At 36.8% G+C, this 19,049-nt stretch overlaps 1 protein-coding gene across 1 annotated transcript; it reads left to right on the top strand.

The window, feature by feature from the left end:
* The first annotated feature begins 2,652 nt into the window (after window positions 1–2,652).
* Window positions 2,653–18,612, top strand: LOC124178290. Its single transcript, XM_046561526.1, has 14 exons — window positions 2,653–3,165; window positions 5,029–5,194; window positions 5,303–5,407; window positions 5,608–5,752; window positions 6,080–6,187; window positions 6,692–6,800; window positions 7,181–7,331; window positions 12,503–12,663; window positions 14,729–14,894; window positions 14,992–15,096; window positions 15,428–15,572; window positions 16,991–17,098; window positions 17,351–17,459; window positions 17,838–18,612. Exons 1-14 carry the CDS (start codon window positions 3,033–3,035, stop codon window positions 17,987–17,989), a joined length of 1,863 nt encoding a protein of 620 aa, XP_046417482.1. The 5' UTR covers window positions 2,653–3,032; the 3' UTR covers window positions 17,990–18,612.
* Window positions 18,613–19,049: the final 437 nt, after the last annotated feature.

Here is a 19,049-nt window from a genome sequence, read left to right as displayed (position 1 = left end):
TACATTATTTCTCAAGGGTGACCGGATCATTTGCATTTATTAGCATTTGTTTATCGATATTATTATACTTTTATTTCTATGAGATGGTAAAACGATGTAAACACGGATTTGACGACACCCATGAATTCGGATAATGTGCAGGACTTGGTAACTAAAAACAAATCAATACCAATTAGTTTTGCAAGATGTTGAATTGGAGAGAATGCGATTCAAGGTGAAATCGTTTGATTTCGACCCTACGTGTCTATCAGCTACCGCTGTTGAAATCAGAAGTTATCGATTCGATTCCACTTTTAGCTCTTGCTTGACAACAACTAATTTGAAAGACCTACCAGACGAAACTCGACGGAATCAATCGGGCCAATGTTTCCTTCCTCGCGAATTACTTGGTCATCATGATCAAACCAATTTCGAAGCCACGAATCCATGCCGAAAATATCCTGCTATCATCAAACCAAATAATCGGTGGAATCACTCGAGTTAAGACAATGATCAAACTTGGGTTATAAGTAGACGAAACTTTTCAATGCCTCATCACACTTTTCATTTAGTTGAAAAATAAAAGTTTCGAACATCGGAAATTTATCCACATTCACCTGGCAAGTAGTTTCCGATCACTTTATCACTTTGTTTCCGAACCCATACTTTGGAAAGATAAAGATTGTCATTATATCGAGGGCTAAGCACCAAAAAAGGGATAAAAAAAAGTTTTCTTCACTTTTGTTGTATTCGCCATCAAGATGGTAAGATTGCGCGTTACGCTGCTTTCGTCTATAGCCTACGACATGTACGATATGCAACAACGTAGTACCAAACGACTGAATGGTTTCCTTTCAGTCTATGTTACCAACTGATTGAAATAAATATTGATTCAACCAAAAAGAAAACTTTTATGTTAACATTAATACCCAAAAGAAAAGGAACAATGCTTAGTTAAATCCGAAAGGAGAGACATTTCGGTTATTATACTTATAAATAAAAATTCGAGTTAAATTATGCGATTCAAGTACGTGAGGTTAGAACATTATCTTCTATCATCAGTTTCATAAATTCGCAACTAGAGCCAGGCGCTACAATCGGATAGAACCGACGCAAGTGGGGTTAGCGGGTCTGTTTTAAGGATCAGCCATTCGAGTGCTCGACACAGTAGAGTCCGGAAGTACTCGAGAGAATTGAGTTGATATCAGTTTCACAAATAGAATCGGCAGGAGGGGAGAGTCCGTCAATTTTGAATTGAATACGAGCAGGCATAGATAAATATTAGAAGCGCCTGGTTCTCTAAGACGTGGATAGTGAGGTGTTCGTGTGACCGCGTTGGGATCCCAGTGTCTGATTACGAGCAATTTAGGATGGTCATTATTCGGGGTGTGGACCAACTTTTTTTCCGTGCCACCAGCCACTCCGTGAAATGACTCGAAATGATTCAAAATCAATTCACTAATTTTTTCAAATTTTTATCTCAGATCCTTATGCTAGCCCACGAGGCTTTTGTTTCGCCATAAAAATGACATGAGATTTTTATAAGTTTCCTAGACTTAATTTTCTTCTACAGCAATTTTCATGAAAAAAATATGTATCAAACGGGAATTTATCAAGTATGATTAGTTCTTTTCAAGGTTATTCTTTCTTTCTAAAAATCGCGTGCCGGGTATACTACACTTAAGATGCGATATTCAGAATTTTCGAACTGAAATCCATTGGAAGTAAATGGAAGATAAAGTGATCAGAAAGATAAAGATATCTTCGAATCACATAGGAACTCCTCAAAAATCAATTCACTGATCAATTGTAAAGCAACTCCGTGCAATGCCGATTAGCTCATAAGAGAGGGCAAAGCGAGACCGAGAAGGATATCAAACGAGAGCTGAGAATAATATACATTACCACCTTTTTCGCGTCTTCATACGATAATCGCAATGATCATTTGTGAACTTTTGAAGGCAATTGCGAACAACGCGGCCAATTTAAGCTGAAGCCCTCAGAAAAGGTTATCTCACTGAGGGGTTCTTGCCAGGCTTCATACGTTTAAGCAATCACTCAATAAACCAATTATTGCCACCGCGCATAAGAATAATCGATTGTGATTCACGAAGAAATCAGCATTTCTCTTTGAAACAGGTGTAAGTCAGAATAAAGTAAAAAATTTGCAGCAATATACCACCGTAAGAGATGATTTATTATTATTCAAAACGAACCTCGTAATGAGCTTACTAAAACCCTGAAAGACGACGTCCTTTCTTACATCTGGTTTCAATGCTGACAAGGTATAAATCGATACGAAATACAATCGAAAACAGTAGAAAATACGCCTTAACGATTCAGATATTCGTAGCAAGTATTTGACGGTGCTAATGCCAAAAGGGGCGTATAATTTTTTTTTCTTCATTGCCAATCGTTCCGTAGACTTATTTTCAAGCTGACTATTGAACACAAATATACGTCTTTTTGGGTTTAAGCTTAGATCTTTTTTTTTCAATATTTATATCTCAAATAAGTCTACAGATCGATTGGCAATGAGAAAAAAAAATTATACGCCCTTTTGGAATCAGCAACGTGATTTGTTTTCGTCGGTCAAAGAATGTATGAAATGCAAAAAATTTCTGTTTCCTGTTCAATAAGAATACTGTAAAGTGACGTAAGATTTGTGGCGATGAGCTGTCTCAGGAAGCCGTGATCACCGCTCAATGAAACCCCTTGAAACAAGTTTGGATTCCAGCGACCGGAATGTCAGAAAAAAGCAAACAACTCAAAAAGTAACGATTATAGTTCAATTTACTCGAAGCAGATACGAGAGAATGAAAGGGCAAAGATGAAAAGGCCGATCTTATCTCCACGCAGCATGGAATTACGTCATTTACAACGAAAGATGGGCAACAGACCTTGACAGACGATCCCACTAAAAGCGGATTTATTTTGCAAACACCACAGTAGATTATCGACTTGCCTCCGAATAGGTGCGGGTTGTTGAAAAAATTTCCAGCCACAGGTATCTTCTTCTGTGATTCTACTGTTTGCATATCGCTATTACAGTCATGCCGCAGTTGAGTTTTGAGCAGTGTAACATCGAAGAGATATGTACCTCTGTGGGAGGAAGTAAGAAGCTGCTGGATGAACTTCGAGGAAAATTAAGGGAGTGGTTAAAACTGCAGCCGCATCTTCCTCATGGTAAGTGCAAAATTCTTTCAATATCATAGCGTTCTACGAATACACGCGAATATTAGTGTTTCGATAGCCTTTTCAGCTATCTGCAACTCGCTTCCAATCTATCGGATTACTCGCATTCTACCAGCTCGTTTACTTCGTCTCGTAATAATTGAAAATAATTGAATTGGAAATTGTACGATAGCGACATGATCGTCATAATTGTCACGATGGGCTGCACTATTGCTACAATATTCTCACGCAGACCCGTTCTTTGAAATCAGCTAATGTCCTTTGGGTAGTTTTTTTTTTTTTTTTTTTTTTTTTTTTTTATATACATGCTCCTAACGGAAAGAATTGAAAATTTTTGACGAACTCCCGCGTTGATCTGGGAAACAGCTTCATCGAGTAGAAATATTCCAATCACGCTTAATGTAACTCTCAATAATCGAATGACCATGTAAAATGATGAAGATACCGCGAAAAATATGATTTTTATGGCTCTTATTTTAATTGGATGTGACTCACTATTCCGAAATTCGAAGCCCTTGAACTTAAGTTTTTTTTAAATATCTAGAATGCAAAGATATTATCGAAATTTTATAGAGTCGTATAATATTCGTTGTAAATGTGAATTTACATCTCTAGAGGTTTAGAAATTACAAATTACGGATTGTCATATTTACAATTTACTATACGCTATAAAGTTTTACAGGTGTTGAAAAAAATCTTGATCTATTTCTTCGGCCTCAAGGTGCCTCAACAGTGAGTTGTAGTCTCGCAGTAAAATTAATATTTTAATATTACATGCAATGCCATACTCGATGTTTACTTCGACCAGGACGTAGGCAGATTCATAAAATTAATGTTATCAATGGTTTAGTGAAAATAACGCTAGTTCAGCATGTATAACAAGATGACCTATAAGCGTAAACTATCCCGATAAACATTGTCCCCTCAAATTTGTCAACCACATAGCTGGCCCTAAATTCGGTTTTTCCAAATTTCATTGGTACGGTTCGTTTGTGACATTCCGACACTTTACCGTCTATTGTTACATCATAACTCCAACTCCCGAAAGTCCTACTCCTCGACTTATTGTTAGGGTCCCTCCTTAAACAATTTTCAACAATCAATGGACTAACACATTCCCACCCTTAGAAAATTGCAAATCTCACCCAGAGGCTTATTAAAAAAATTCTAGAGAGTTAGTTAAAAATCGATTGTCTTGTATAACAGATAGTCCAGTCGAGATAGACATAAAAATAGCCTTAAATGGAAATAATTAGGGGGAGACCACCCCCATAAAGTTTAAAAAAAAAATCGCTCATCCCAATTATTTCCATTTGAATGTCTATCTCGACTGGACTAAGACACAGCACCACTAGAAAGCATTACTTACAATTTCACCATTGTAATATATAAAAGAAAATTGTGCATCATAGTTACGTGCAATTTCTGTCACGATTATTTCAACTAGTTTAAGGCCATCACGTCACCCTTACAAATCCCTCGATACTATTTATCAACATTTTCTCGATTCACAGTGTTAACACGTATGCTTTATTATTTATTTATAAATTGTGCATGCACTAGTAGAATAATAATATGGAAAACACGTTTATTCAACAGCAGCAAAAGTGATGACTTTTCACGTGAAATGTACCTTGGGTGGTTTAATTAATAAGGGTACGGCCGTTGAATTAATAGTGCAAACGTCAAGTAGGCAAATCAGTTGAACGACATCTGAAATTTTGAGTCAAAACTTAGAATACGAGTTCTGAAAGAAAGAACGTTTCAGGTTTTCACGTAAAAAAATCTTGTCCAATGCAATGGTATATAAGAATGTACCAAGGCGAAACCATACCTATTTCCTGTTTGTTTCAGATGCCGAAGACGAAAGATTGGACTGGTTTCTTCTGTGTACTAAATTGAGCTTGGAGCTAGCAAAGCAAAAACTGGATGCTTATTATACAATAAGAAGGTTTATACCTGAATTTTTCAGGAACAGAGATCCATGCGCACCGAGCATGAATAATTTACACGACGTAATGTAAGTTGGGAACGAGTTGACAATCTGACTGTCTGAAGTACATGAAATTACGATGCTCGATGATGTTTCACAGTTTTGTACTTGAACACAATTTTTTTTCTTCTACAGGCAATTCGTGCTTCTTCCGAAATCGAATGCTGGAAACGACAGAACTTGCATTATACGATTTATTTCGGATGATGCAAATATATTTCGCGTTGAGGAGGTATGCAGGTACGTAATTAACGACAAGTTTAGTACGACTATCCACGATTAAGATTTGAACTTGAAAATTTTTACGCCACTACCCAAAAATACCGGCTGCAGAGCCGTTCTGTAAACTAGTGATAAAAAGTATTTCGAAAGAAATGCGACGATAAAATTTACTTGACTTGGTAAGAAGCCTAACTAATCCTGTCACTTGTTCTGAACAGGTACTTATTTATGATAAATGAAATTCAGATGGTCGAGGGCCACAACAGCGGATATAATTTGATACTCGATTTGTCGATGATGAGCGCAGGGCAGCTCGTGGGAATGACACCAAGTTTCATAAAAAAATGTGATGTTTCAGCCTCGGTACGCCAACTTAGAATAACATTGACTGTATATTTTTTATTGCAAGTTCTGATCATTTTTAAGCAGTGTCAAATGTCAAAATTAATACTCACACTATAGGCGCGAAAAGTAAATCGATGATGAAAAAATATTCAATCGAATGAATAAATCTTTATAACACGATTGAACAATATCATTATCGTGCCAGATTGCCATTTTATAAAATGAATGCAAAAAATATATCGTCTTGTTCCATCACTTTTCTGACGCGTTGCATACGGCACTGTGCATTTCGAGATAATGACATTCATTTATAAGTATGTCTTTCATTTGTTTTAATTATACCAGGCTCACGCAATAAGGCTGAAAGGAATCCACATCCTCAATGCTTTTTCTCTCGTGAATTCTGTGGTCACAATGGTCAAATCAATTCTGAAGCCCAAACTCGCTAAAAGGGTGCGTACATTTGTATCTTTATGCTGAATTTATCATTTTCACCGTAAACTGATTGTGATTGTGTCGAGATAACAAGAGGAAAATATCCGGTTCGTGAGCACACTCCATAAACAAGTCTCGATGACTTGCCCGTAACCAATTGCGAATATTCGCGAAACGTCTGGAAGCTAAATTTTGCAATTGAACGTGAAAATTGGCTCGAACAGATATCATTAACTGCAAGCCAGCAACCTAATATCGGTGGGATGTCCATTTTTAGATTAGTGGCAATCGGATATAATTTGCAACCCTGCCTACATGAAATATGCAATATCTATTGTACTTATCGTTAATATAACATGTGTATTACAAATTCACTGGATGTCTTCTTGTTATCTAGGATTTCAATCACATGCAGTTTCAGACGAAACAAATTCAATTTACCAAACATAATACTTTCTTGCCTGGTATCCAAACCATACACGTTAAACGCAGATTGATTCATGCAGTCTAGTATAATTTCAGATTCACGTTCACGCTAATGGAAATTTCGAAAAATTCCATCAGTTTGTACCCAAATCTGTACTACCCAAGGAATACGGTGGCACTTATTCGAACATGGATGACCTTGATGGTATGTCACCTTCTCATTGCAGGGTTTCTGAATTATACACTTTTTAAATTCACAGCTTTACTCTGGAAGCAAAAACCTTTCACGGGTTGTGAATAAGTGTGCGTTTGTAACAAAAAAAAAAAAAAAACAACAAAAAATGCTACACATGACACTTGAATTTTTAAGATTCTTATCTTATTTTTAACGAATTCTCACATAGTAAACGCTGACATACTGAAAAGAAACGTCAATTTCGAAGTTCAACAAGTTGTAGCTTCTTTTCTGTTCTAAAAAACAAGCTGGTTCAGATTGGCAACCCATGACGTTTAAAGAAATCATTGCTGAATTCGTTGCAAAGAAAAGTCGAGCGTTGACAAATCCCTTTCTTTATTTTGCTACAGTCTTATTGCGCAAGAAACTGGAGTCCTGGCGGGATTGGTACTTGGAACAAGACGATGTTCTGGTAGACGAAAGCCTCCGCCCTGGACCAGTCGTTAACGGAGACAGTCCCTTTGGATTTTCTGGAAGTTTTCGAAAGTTGGATGTTGACTAGTAAAGTTGAATAATGAAGATCATCTGCTGTTATATCGTACATGAGGTATTCAGCACGAAGGTTACATGTAACCCTTACCATCTTCAATTAGTAAGGCGAAACGTACCTTTTCATTTCGCGATTTACTATCTTGTGTCCGTTCGCAGAATAATTAAATGAATAATGTAGAAGATTTCGAAAAACTAGTAAGAATTTCGGTGGGAATTTCAGAGGCTTTTCAAAAACAGGCTTTCATTCCGTTTCAAATCTTCTGGGTGGAAAAATACATTTTTGAAGAAAATGAACGTCTCGTCACCTTGCAGTCATATTCACTAAATTATTTTATATGGAACAATAATTTTTATTCTCCGTGAAACCCGGTTCGATTTTGTGATAGGTACAGTTAAAAATGGCGGTACGTAAAAATTTGTCCAGTCTGCACAATTTCGCGATCATTTGTAACGATCGGCGTGAAATTTTCCGTTCCGTTTTAACTCACGATCAATCAGAAATTCCCTGGAATTGAGTAATTATAAGGCTGATTCTAATGACTTCAGGTGTGTAATGTATAGGAATAGTACTACATGTACCTTGCTAGCAGATTTATGATAGTTTTATAGATAAAATTTGATAAAGAATAGAAATTTGGAAAATATTGGAATATTGGGACATTTGGAGTTCTAAGTCATTTTTCATGATTAATATGCTCGTCTCAAAAGTATTAAGATCCAGCGTATGTAAAAATGTTAGCAGTAAACTAAGATGACCTGTGATTGACTAGTAATTTTGTACACCTGACTGGAGTTTTGAGAAAAGATTATGAAAGACTATTTAGCTGTACAGAATAATTGTCGTATTCTTGTCACGGTTGCTGGTATTACAGGATGTATATTCCCAACTAAAAGTTAGTCTCGGTGAGAATATTGAACACTTCGCAATGAGGTAAAAATTTGAGAAAATCAATCATAATCAAGTTGATAATATAATTCGTTTTGAATAATAACAATGCCATAGTCGAAATCGTATATCCGTGTTTCGGCAACTTGACCTTTGCCGTATATGTTTATAAATATTCGCTTGACCCCAAGGGCTGTTGGTAATAAACCATATAAATAGACCAGGTATTCCTCAGTATACTCATAGGTGTCATTCTACGTGCCAGGTGACAATACCAATAAATTGACGAAAGGTTTTATACCTATTAATAGCATTACAGAATAATTGAACTTTGAAAATCTCTTATGTTAAAAAATTTGAATGCGAAACTGAAGTTTGCTTAATTGTTATTTACAATAAGTGTTTGATAAAATAGGTAATTTTTCTTGAAATCCGAAACGACCTTCTGATTTCTACAAAAGCAAGCTTCATCTAAGATGATTTAACTATACATTCAGCATCTGTACTTTGTAACGGAGTAATACTAGAGAGTTCGGTCATTTGATTATCACAATATCTTGCTGTTGAAAGATTCATCGAAATGAAAAATAAACAAATTTTGTACTTACGCAATCAGAGATCTTGGCTTTCAAAACAGGACCTCCAAAATAATCATGAGGTTCCGTGGCGGAATCAGCATTGCGCGAGATATTAAATCTATCACCATGCTCCATAGACTAACAAGTTCGAAAGTTCAATGTATTTGGTGCCAAAAAATTCCTCTTTCCATGTTCGTTAATTTCTAATATGTTTTTGAGTACCGAGTTGTCATGGAATATTGTGCATTTCTGTGGGAAGAGGTTGCGAAAAATTCTTAACGTAACTTCAGGATATACTTAGGGAGTGGTTAAAATTGCAGCCACATCTTCTCTGTTTTCTGAAAACAAAGTATACTGCAAATTCTGGCAATTTGCAGAACTGATTCCAAATCACTTTGAATCAGCCGGATTATTTTTGTTACGATACCTCGCTTAGGTACTCACTCTGATATTAAATAAAAATAAGTTAACCGTATACTGCATATCGCCGTTTCAATCAGCTCAGTTACCACCAACTCCATTCTTCTAATACAACTATTTTATGTGCATCCGATTGTCGTCGATACAATCGGGTCAAATAAATCCACAGATGAGCATTATATTTAAAATAAATCGTTTGTCGAGAATATCTGAATCCCAAAAAATAATTTGTTGCCTCTCTATATTTCTCAGATTACGTCGTGCAAACTATTGCATCTATACACTTCTGAAATTGGTATCTGTTAATGCTGAAATTGGTATCCGTTAATGGTCCAAACGACTTTCATAACAAGTCGCAAAGTATATGCTGTTACATGTAGAGAGTCGTAAGTCCAATTTATAGAATATTTGCGTGCTCCAATCGAACTGAGCGCAACATTGAAGAGTTATAACTGGTTAAGTCATCGGTGTTTCATCTTTCGTTCTTTTTGTAAATATCAAGGTAAGCCTGCATTTAAATAAGATTCTGATGTAAAAAGCTACCTGATTCAATCTCACTTCCGCAAAAGCAAATGAGCCACCGTAAACCCAAAATGTCAATGTCTCATTTCGCATCAACAGTTGCCTGGTCGGTGATTATTCTCGTCTACGCTACAGTTCCGAATTTCTAATACTGCTTTGAGAAGATTTCGCTCTTCGAAACTTATGGGATCTTTCTAAATATTAATACACTGAGTTGGAAAAATGATTGTGCAAAAAATTATTGGTTCATTAATTGCCATTGAATTACAGTGATCCAATCATTCATCTTTAAGATCAAATATATCACTAATCAAAAAAGCCCTTAAAAATGGTCATCTCACTCAAGGGTTCATCATCGATAAATGAACCAGTCGAATATTGATTGAGCACATAAGGATAACCAATTATAAGTCAAGAAAGAATCAATATTCCGTTTTGGGATAGGTTTACGCCTGAGTAAAGTAATAAAATTTGCAACAATAACCCACCATGAGAAATGATTTATCATTATTCAAGGCAAACCCCGTTCAACTGCGTTCACTTACACAAAAGTCCTCAGTTCGATTTTTATAAACCTTGCTCTGACTGTCAATCGCTAAAAGAATTTAATTACTACTACGTAACGAATTGTTGTTCTTTCAATCAGTGCGATGCCCACAGACCAAGGCCTCGCTGAAGATTTCACACCCTAAACCCCCACCGGGGTCTGCAACCCTGGACCCCCTCCTTCATCCCAGCTCCAGCCAAACCACATCCGTCTGCTGATTGTTTACATTTTTCAGAATGAATTTCGTCGTTATTAACCTACGTTCTCAATTTAACGCCCAATATTGCGAAAGATATATCGAGTCCCTATTTCCAAGTCAACAATGTGGTCAGAGTTGAGCCGTAAATAAAGTCCTGTATGTAACACAGGAATAAAAGTCGACTATTCCCTTGTTACATAATGTACTATTTCTGGCACCAAGCCAACACCTCGAGTAAAAATGATAGATCAATTCTGGTTGTACCGATTGCATTGGTGTTGAGTAGAAAAGGAATGCTTTCAACACCCTCACTTGGTGAGTCGTTGACAGTAGATTAGAGTAAAATTTCCGTCGCAATAAACAATCTTTCGAAGCTTCGTACTCTTCTGTATTGTACTTCTTATGCCTGCGTGTAGCAAATCCTATTCCGTTCCGGGATAAAACTGATAAAGAATGGCTAAAATTCTAAACATTTCTGTCAGACATTGAATAACAGTAGTGCAAAATTACGTAAGATACGCAAAGATTATCTTCAGTAGGAAGTGGCGTTCAATGGTCACCGCAACCACAGGAAACAGGATTGGATTCCAACGAACGAAATATCAAAGAAACTCCAATAGCAACAATCACAGTCCGACAGGCTCCAAGGCGTGACGGCGAAAGAGCAATCTTCCCCTTTACCATCACAAAATATCCCATGAATATTCATAATCTCCGACATGATCCCCACGCATTAGGAAATATGTGTTATTGAATCTTGGTGATCGGTCAATTATGTAAACGTATTTTTAGTTAACGTTTCGGCCCGGATATGGGCCCTCCTCAGAACGATTTATTTATTTAAGTGAGATTGAAGAACGTCACACTGCTCTAACAAAACATATGATCAATAAACAACATACTTTTAGCTACGACAATACAAACATCCTCTGTGAAGAACCTAATTATTATGAAAGACTATTACTAGAAATGTGCAATATTGTAGGACACACCAATTCCGTTAATCTTAGACAAGATGTTGAACATTTAAGTAATATTTACAAACCGCTAATCTCCGCCCACACAACACATATTGTTTAACCTTAACTAGACACATAAAATTATTGTCCCCATAGCACAGTTTTTCTACATAATTTTTTCACATAATATTTTTCTGTTTTTCGGTATAATTGTTTATATTAGGTTCACCTTCACTCTGGATCATATTTGTTTGTCCCATCAGTCGTTATTCACCAGTTGACCCAATCGGTTCAACCAAAAATAATTTTTGTCAGACATGGAGAACATAGTCATAAAGATCCCAGCTCCACTTCTTGGACATTGTGCAAACTACTTTTACTGCTAAAAAGAACTTCTTTAAATCCTTTCAATACAATGACATATAGACTGTGAAGATACACAGTTTTTTAATCTTTTTAATTAATGACTTCCAACTTGTAACTCCTACATGTTAAACAACCAGAAGAGTGACAATGACTACCGTTACTCAAAGAACATTGTCTCCACAAATTGTAAATTATGAATTCGACTGCATCTTAGTCCGCTTACTATATTAAAAAAAAGGTAAATAACACTCTAAGCCTATCTTTTTTTCAATTAATCAAAATGTACTCACTAACCAATAATATATAGTAGCCCTAAGAGTATTGCAACTACAATATTTAATGTCTGATTATACTTCTATTATAAAAAATTTTTGTTGTTCTTGAGAGTTAAATAAATAAATCGTTCTGAGGAGGGCCCATATCCGGGCCGAAACGTTAACTAAAAATGCGTTTACATAATTGACCGATCATCAAAATTCAATAACTGATTATATACGAGGTCGAGAATTCCTACTCATCATTAGGAAATGTGGTAACGTGAATCTGATTCAACGTATAATCACGTGATAGGAAACAAAAGTGGCTCACGGACCTTGATAAACGGACCTGTGTTCGAGAACTCACAGTGGACTATTGACTTGCCTCCGAGTAAGAACGATTCGTTGACAAATTTTGGAAGCCACGACTGCTGACTTCTGTGACTCCGTCGTTTGTATATCGGTATTGCAGTGATGTCGACGTTGAGTTTAGAAAAATGTAGCGTTGAAGAGTTGTGTTCCTTTGTGGGAGGAAGTAAGCAATTACTGGATGAACTTCGAGAAAAATTGAGGGAGTGGTTAAAACTGCAGCCGCATCTTCCTCAGGGTAAGTGCAAAGTTTTATACACTTCATGGCGGTCTATGAGTACACGTGAATATTCGTGTTTCAACAGTTTGTTCAGCTAGCTGTAAATCGCTTTGAATTCATCCGATTGTTCTCATTATAATACTCCACTTACTTCGTCACGTGATGATTTAAAATAATCGCAATGGAAATTATACAATAGCTACGTAATGCGAATAGTAATGCAATGAAACACAATTTTATGAAAAGGAAAGAGACTCACTACCCTGAAATCAGATGACTTGGAGCTTGAATTTTTCAAATAATATAAAAAATCTGATCTCGTGAGATCTCGTCGATGCTTTGAAGTCAGGGAATGGAGGAAAGAGTGAGAATTGATATAAGAAAGGTTTACGATTGAATGTATCAATTCTTTTTTTTTTTTTTTGGAATAGTGAGGAATTTAAATGTGTAGTTGAACGAAGTAGATTGTTTGAACGTTGGAAGTGGAATTTGTGGTTTGTTATTTGAAGGTTGGAATGAAAGTTGACTTTATTGGAAATGGTTTGAAAGTATTCTTGACGAGAGATGGATTAGAAGGGTATTGCTTACTTTTGTGAAAGGTGCAAGAATCCAGAATAATGGAGAATAGAATTGGCGAAGTAAAAGCGATAACGAATGGCGATACTTTGATGGAAATCAGCAGATGGACGACAGCGTGAAGACTATAACGATACTACATGGAGTGTGAAAGATTTAGCAAGTAGGTGGTCGCAGAAAATGAGGAAGACGTATGGCGGTTTTACACCGGACGTAACAGTAAGAAAAAAGTGTTGAGAAAATTATTGACGATAAATTATAACTTGTATTTGAAGTTCTTTAAGCCACTGATGAAAAAACACCGCTTCACAGTTTGTATGATTCCGTCGGTGTAGATCGATGGATCTGAAAAATTCAAAAAGCTTTTTGTTTGATATTTCACATGATGCATTTTTTATGAACCATGAAAGAGCGAAATTTCTGATGAAAATGGTTCTTCAACCTTCAAAATGTCATAAAATGTTTATTTTTTGAAAGTTGAAAGTTTTTGCTCGACGAGTACTGTAAAAAAATTAGGACTATAAACGGCTTGTATATGTACAGCAAAACTACTAACTTTTTAATTAAATGAAATGTTTTTTGTGTCGGTCGATGGAAGGCCGAAATTCTTCAATCTTTTTCTACGTCTATTTATTTCAACTGTTAAAACTCTCAAACCTGTTTCGCGCAACCAAAGAGCCTAACATTATATCCACGCGTCCACGAAATAACTATTGCAGTTAACCTTGAAACGACCATGAACTTCTACAATTCTAATGAAAGGATGATGGGTATTTTGAAAACAGTTCGATTCAGTCACACAATATGTATATTATAATTTCAATGCGATTTTCAGAGGTTACATTGCTAGATTGGTGGTGAATTGAATGATTAATAAATATTAGTTTAACTAAAGAAACAATGATTTTAACGAGAGTCTAAGTTTATAATAAATGAACTCCCGGAGCCTAAGATCCTTGCAGAGAAATTTGGCTTGAGGGTAGGAGACGGAAGTGAGTAAAAAGCATCGTTTTGCGATTTCCCATTGGTGAAAATGCTACAAATTTTAGAACTGGTGGACAAGTGAAGAGGTATGGCATAGACAGTGGCAAAGGGTCAGGTAATTTTCAAACATTAAACAATACGCGACCTTTTCGTGACGACGCTGTTCAGGCTGGTTACCGTCCACATCTGTCGACCGACTAAATGTTGTAAAACGGGAAAAACCGGAATTGAAGAAACACAGAGATTCGATGTTTTCTGACATACCCTGATTGGTCACGAAAATTTATAAAAATTCGTTGTTGTCAACGCTGATTTGGGCTCCTGTAATTCATAGAAGTTATAACTTACGAATAACTTACAAAGAAATGCTCACGTTGAAGCAATTCGGTCATGTGTCGTTAGGATTTTGAAGTCCGTTAATAGTTGGGAGTAGTTTCAAAGAACCGGATGATTGAGACTGGTTTATTCGGCCCAATCTGCGTAGTAAATAGAAGATACCGGAACTGTTTCTTGTTTGTTCCAGGTGCCGAAGACGAAAGATTGGAGTGGTTTCTTCTCGGTAATAAGTTGAGCTTGGAGCTAGCGAAGCAGAAGCTGGATACTTACTACACGATAAGAGGGCTCATACCGGAAATCTTCGCGGACAGAGATCCCATTTCACGTCCCTTAACTCTTGTACACGACGTAATGTAAGTTGAGAAGCAATGGATAACTTCAAAGCGTAGAATGCGACGTCCAATCTTGTTTTACATCTCCACACCCGGATGATACTTTTTTCTGCTACAGGCAAATCGTGATTCTTCCCAAACTAACACCTGAGAAGTACAGAACTTACATTCTTCGGGTCATTTCAGGTGATACGAGCATTGCCAGTATTCAAGATTTGTACAAGTACGTATTCAACAGAAAATACAGTTATACTCAATTGAGTTGTGAATTTAATCTGACAAATGCCGATTTCGAAAATTTCTCCAGTTGCATCAAAAAATATTGGATACAAGTGAGAAAATAAACTGGCCCAAAAAGGCGAATTCTAGAACTTCTATCTATTTCCATTGTTTCCAAATACCAGAATTTAATTCGAAAGACTTTTAGATTTGTAACAACAGCTGCAATAAGCTCAACCATATTTGCGCAAAGTCTATTAAGCTGTAAACTTAGGAAAACCATTCCCATCAAGTCTAAAATCATCAAGGTTATCAAACCTGTTCGTTCTGACCAGGTATGTCTTTATGGGAAATGAAATGCGAATGATCCATGACCGCAGTAACGGCGATAATCTAATATACGATTTGTCGATGATGAGCTTGGGTCAGCTTGTGACAGTGACGCCTACATTTTTAAAAAAATGTGAAGTGACAGCGTCGGTAAGTCAGTTTTGAATGAAGTCCTCTATTACATGTACACATATTTTTGATACTGCAGAAGAAGGTATCCTAGTGATTTAGGAATGATATTTTCATTAAAAACATCTTGAACCCAATTTCCCAATTCAGAAATTTCCGGCAATTCTAACCTCACTTTCGAATACAAGTGAAATTGATGAGAGTAGACCGTGGTTTGTGTCGTAAGGTAATCATACGCGGACAGGGAGACAGCGGGCTTTCGTGAAAATTGAAAGGAAATGTTCACAAGATGTTGAGACCGTTGACTGGGCAGAGAGCTTTGGTCCCTTTGTAAAAATTTGAATTATTTTGGAATGTATCAAAACTAATGATACTTATCTGAACCATTGTTGAATAGAGTTTTCATCCTGCAACGATGATTATGGCTTTCGATGATGTTTCAAGCTTTTCGTATTGACCCAAATTACCCACTTTGTGTTACTTCGCTTTCCTTTCTCAATTCTTTCCAACGACTTCGCTTCCCAAGAAGGACATTGGTGGTCTGCGAGTTATTCACGACAACAATTAATCAGGATGTCACCGTCTATGAAAATCCTTTCGTACGATTTGCAACGTCTGAATACTCAATTTTTATACAAGCTGTACAAGCTTAAGCTTTTTTCTTCGACAATAATGTATGTAACTTTCAACCAACTCAATACCGTGTACTGCAAACAAAATCATTCACAACCCATTAGCTAGTGGTTTTGGCACGTTCACAAGGATCAACGGTTGCATTAAGGCAGTAGATGATTGACGTAAACAAGACAAATTATCCTGGTTCATTTTCAATACTTTTTTTAACATTTATGTGCGCACCCTGCTTTTACCACATCAATGCGCACCCAGGGTACCGGGGTGTTCATCTCTCGTTTTTAATATTTTTTCAGTACGAACGTGAGTGAGGAACTGTCCAAAATCGATTGACTTCATCTAATGAATATAAATTAATAGTATTCGAGCGATTTTCAAGTCTTATAAAACAGTTCAGCCGCCGCAAAGAGAAATCGGACGAGTTCCGAGCACTCGTCAGGCAACGCGCTGTCAGTTTTGATCTTTGGCGGTTGGCGGATGTTTGAAATGTCAGTGGCAATTGTAGTTCCGCGGTATGAGTTTACTTTATTTTTTTTTTATTATTATTATTACCAACTTGTGTTATCTGATTAAAACATTTGTCAGTATTAAAACTTACTTCCAGTTGACCAAATCATTTTTCATCAATAAATGCTCCCCACCGTTACATGAGAAAAAATATTTCAAAAAATTAGTTATAAAAATGTGAAATAGTGGACTTCCGGGTACCCGGGTGCGCATAGAAAGGTTAACGCAGCAAATGACATTGTACGTTCTACCAGAGAAACTTTCACTAATTCCTCTTAAATCGATTCCAATTACAAAAGGCTCACGCGCTGAAACTGAAGGGCATTCACTTCCTGAACACTTCCCCCTTCGTCGGTAGGATGGTTACAATGGCCAAATCAGTTCTGAAACCGAAACTCGCCTCAAGGGTATGTACATGTGTGCTGAAATATTTTCATTCATTCATTTTTGAACTTAAATTTAATTCAAAATAAGTACCCAAGTGGTCCGGAACAACCTAGTAATGTTTCAACCGTAACTCAACGTTAGCGTTTCAACCCATGCCGTATAGTTGGAACTTTCAACTCAGTGCTAATAAAATCTTCGTACTTAGTGAGTGAGTGAGTGAACTACGTTATTTGCAGCATTCGTTAGAGTCATGCGATCTTGCACAATTACAGATTCACGTTCATCCGGGTGGGAATTTTGAGTCGCTTCACCAGTTTGTTCCCAAATCCATTCTTCCAGAGGAATACGGAGGCACTAGTGGAACCATGGCCGAACTCAGTGGCAAGTATCGTACTAATTACAGGGCCTCTGACCCTTTACATTGAGTCGAAGCAGCTATGAGCGAAGAAGTAATTTATACTACGCGACATTTGAAGATATGTTTGGATCTCATAGAAAATGGGCTTTGTGACAACCGGATATTTTCCTTTTTCAAGAGATGCGTTTTGTGATCATTAATTTCAGCTTACGACCTTTATACGACGTAGACTCGAAAACTGAGACAAAATTTTGTTTTGAACTTGGAAGAATCGATCGGTTCTCTTCCAACAGACGACCGAGTTTACTTTGGCGACACGTGACATTTTAACGAAACTTTGTAAGATTTCTTACAGGGAATGATTAAATTGGATATGAATTTGAGACCTCTTCCTGCAACAGCCTCATTACGCAAGGCAGTGAACGAGAACCGGGATTGGTTTTTGGAACAAGAGAAGATTTTGGTGAACGAACATCTCCGCCCAGGTCCAGCCGTGAATGGAGACAGCCTCTTCGGATTTTCTGGATCTTTCCGGAAGCTCGATGTCGACTGAAGACCATCTGCTGTTATATAATATATACCGCATGCCTCGCAACTGTTGTTTTTGAGTTTGAAGTAAAAAAATAAAGTATCCACTCAAGGATCAACATTTTAGCAACTGACGACTGACTGTGCAGTCAAGTTATTATGTAAAAAGCTCGATCATTCCTTATTTACGCAGTATAAATAGTTCACCATATGGTAATTGCAAGTCAGAAAGAAATTTGAACGAGCTTTTCTTTTATACACCGAGGTGTAGGTAGATTTATCTATATATATTCAAACCGAACCTTATTCAAGTGCAATTTCCACCACACAAAAAATATCCTTCTTCAATCGAAATGTACGCGTATAAGGATTTTAGTCAAGAATAAAAATACCGATCAATTTCAGCAGAAAAAAAAATTTCCTGTCCAAGATTTTGTCTGGCGAAAAATCGTATAAACCTCTAATTTTTATGCTTTGACCGAATACGCTCTATTGAGCCACTTTACGTACACTTGTTTTCATTCTTAGTCTGATTTCTCTCAATTCTAATGCTAAGAAATAAACAGAATAACAAGGAAGTTCGATGACGGATCGCCATCGTAACGTAAAATCATGGAAGTGTTTCCATCAAGGCACAGTTAATCATCCATCATTACATTGAAATTGTTGAACTGCAGAAGTCACACCATTAATAAATCCGTAGTGAGCTCGGTAAGACTCCGAAAGACCACTGCCTTTTGTACATCTTGTTTCAATGCTAATAAGGGATAAATCGATACAAAACACAATGCGAAACAGAACGAAATACCCCTTAATGATACAAAGATTCGCAGCAAAAATGTGTTTCCGACAGTCAAGGAATGTATGAAACTCTAAAAATTTCTGTCTGCCATTCGACGACAATAGTGTAAAGTGACATAAGATTTGAAGGAATGATTTTTCGCTGGAAACAGCGATCGCCGGTTACTCCAAACCCAAAAAACAGCATTCGATTCAAACGACCGACATGTCAGAGAAAGTCAAAAGGCAACGGTTTTACTCCAATCGGCTCTATGAAAAGAGGGTTGGGGGGGGGGGGGGGGGTA

The sequence above is a fragment of the Neodiprion fabricii genome, chromosome 3 (assembly GCF_021155785.1).
Source record: "Neodiprion fabricii isolate iyNeoFabr1 chromosome 3, iyNeoFabr1.1, whole genome shotgun sequence".
NCBI lineage: Eukaryota > Metazoa > Arthropoda > Insecta > Hymenoptera > Diprionidae > Neodiprion > Neodiprion fabricii.
The sequence above is the reverse complement of the archived record's forward strand: the minus strand, read 5'-3'. Positions and strand labels throughout refer to the sequence as shown.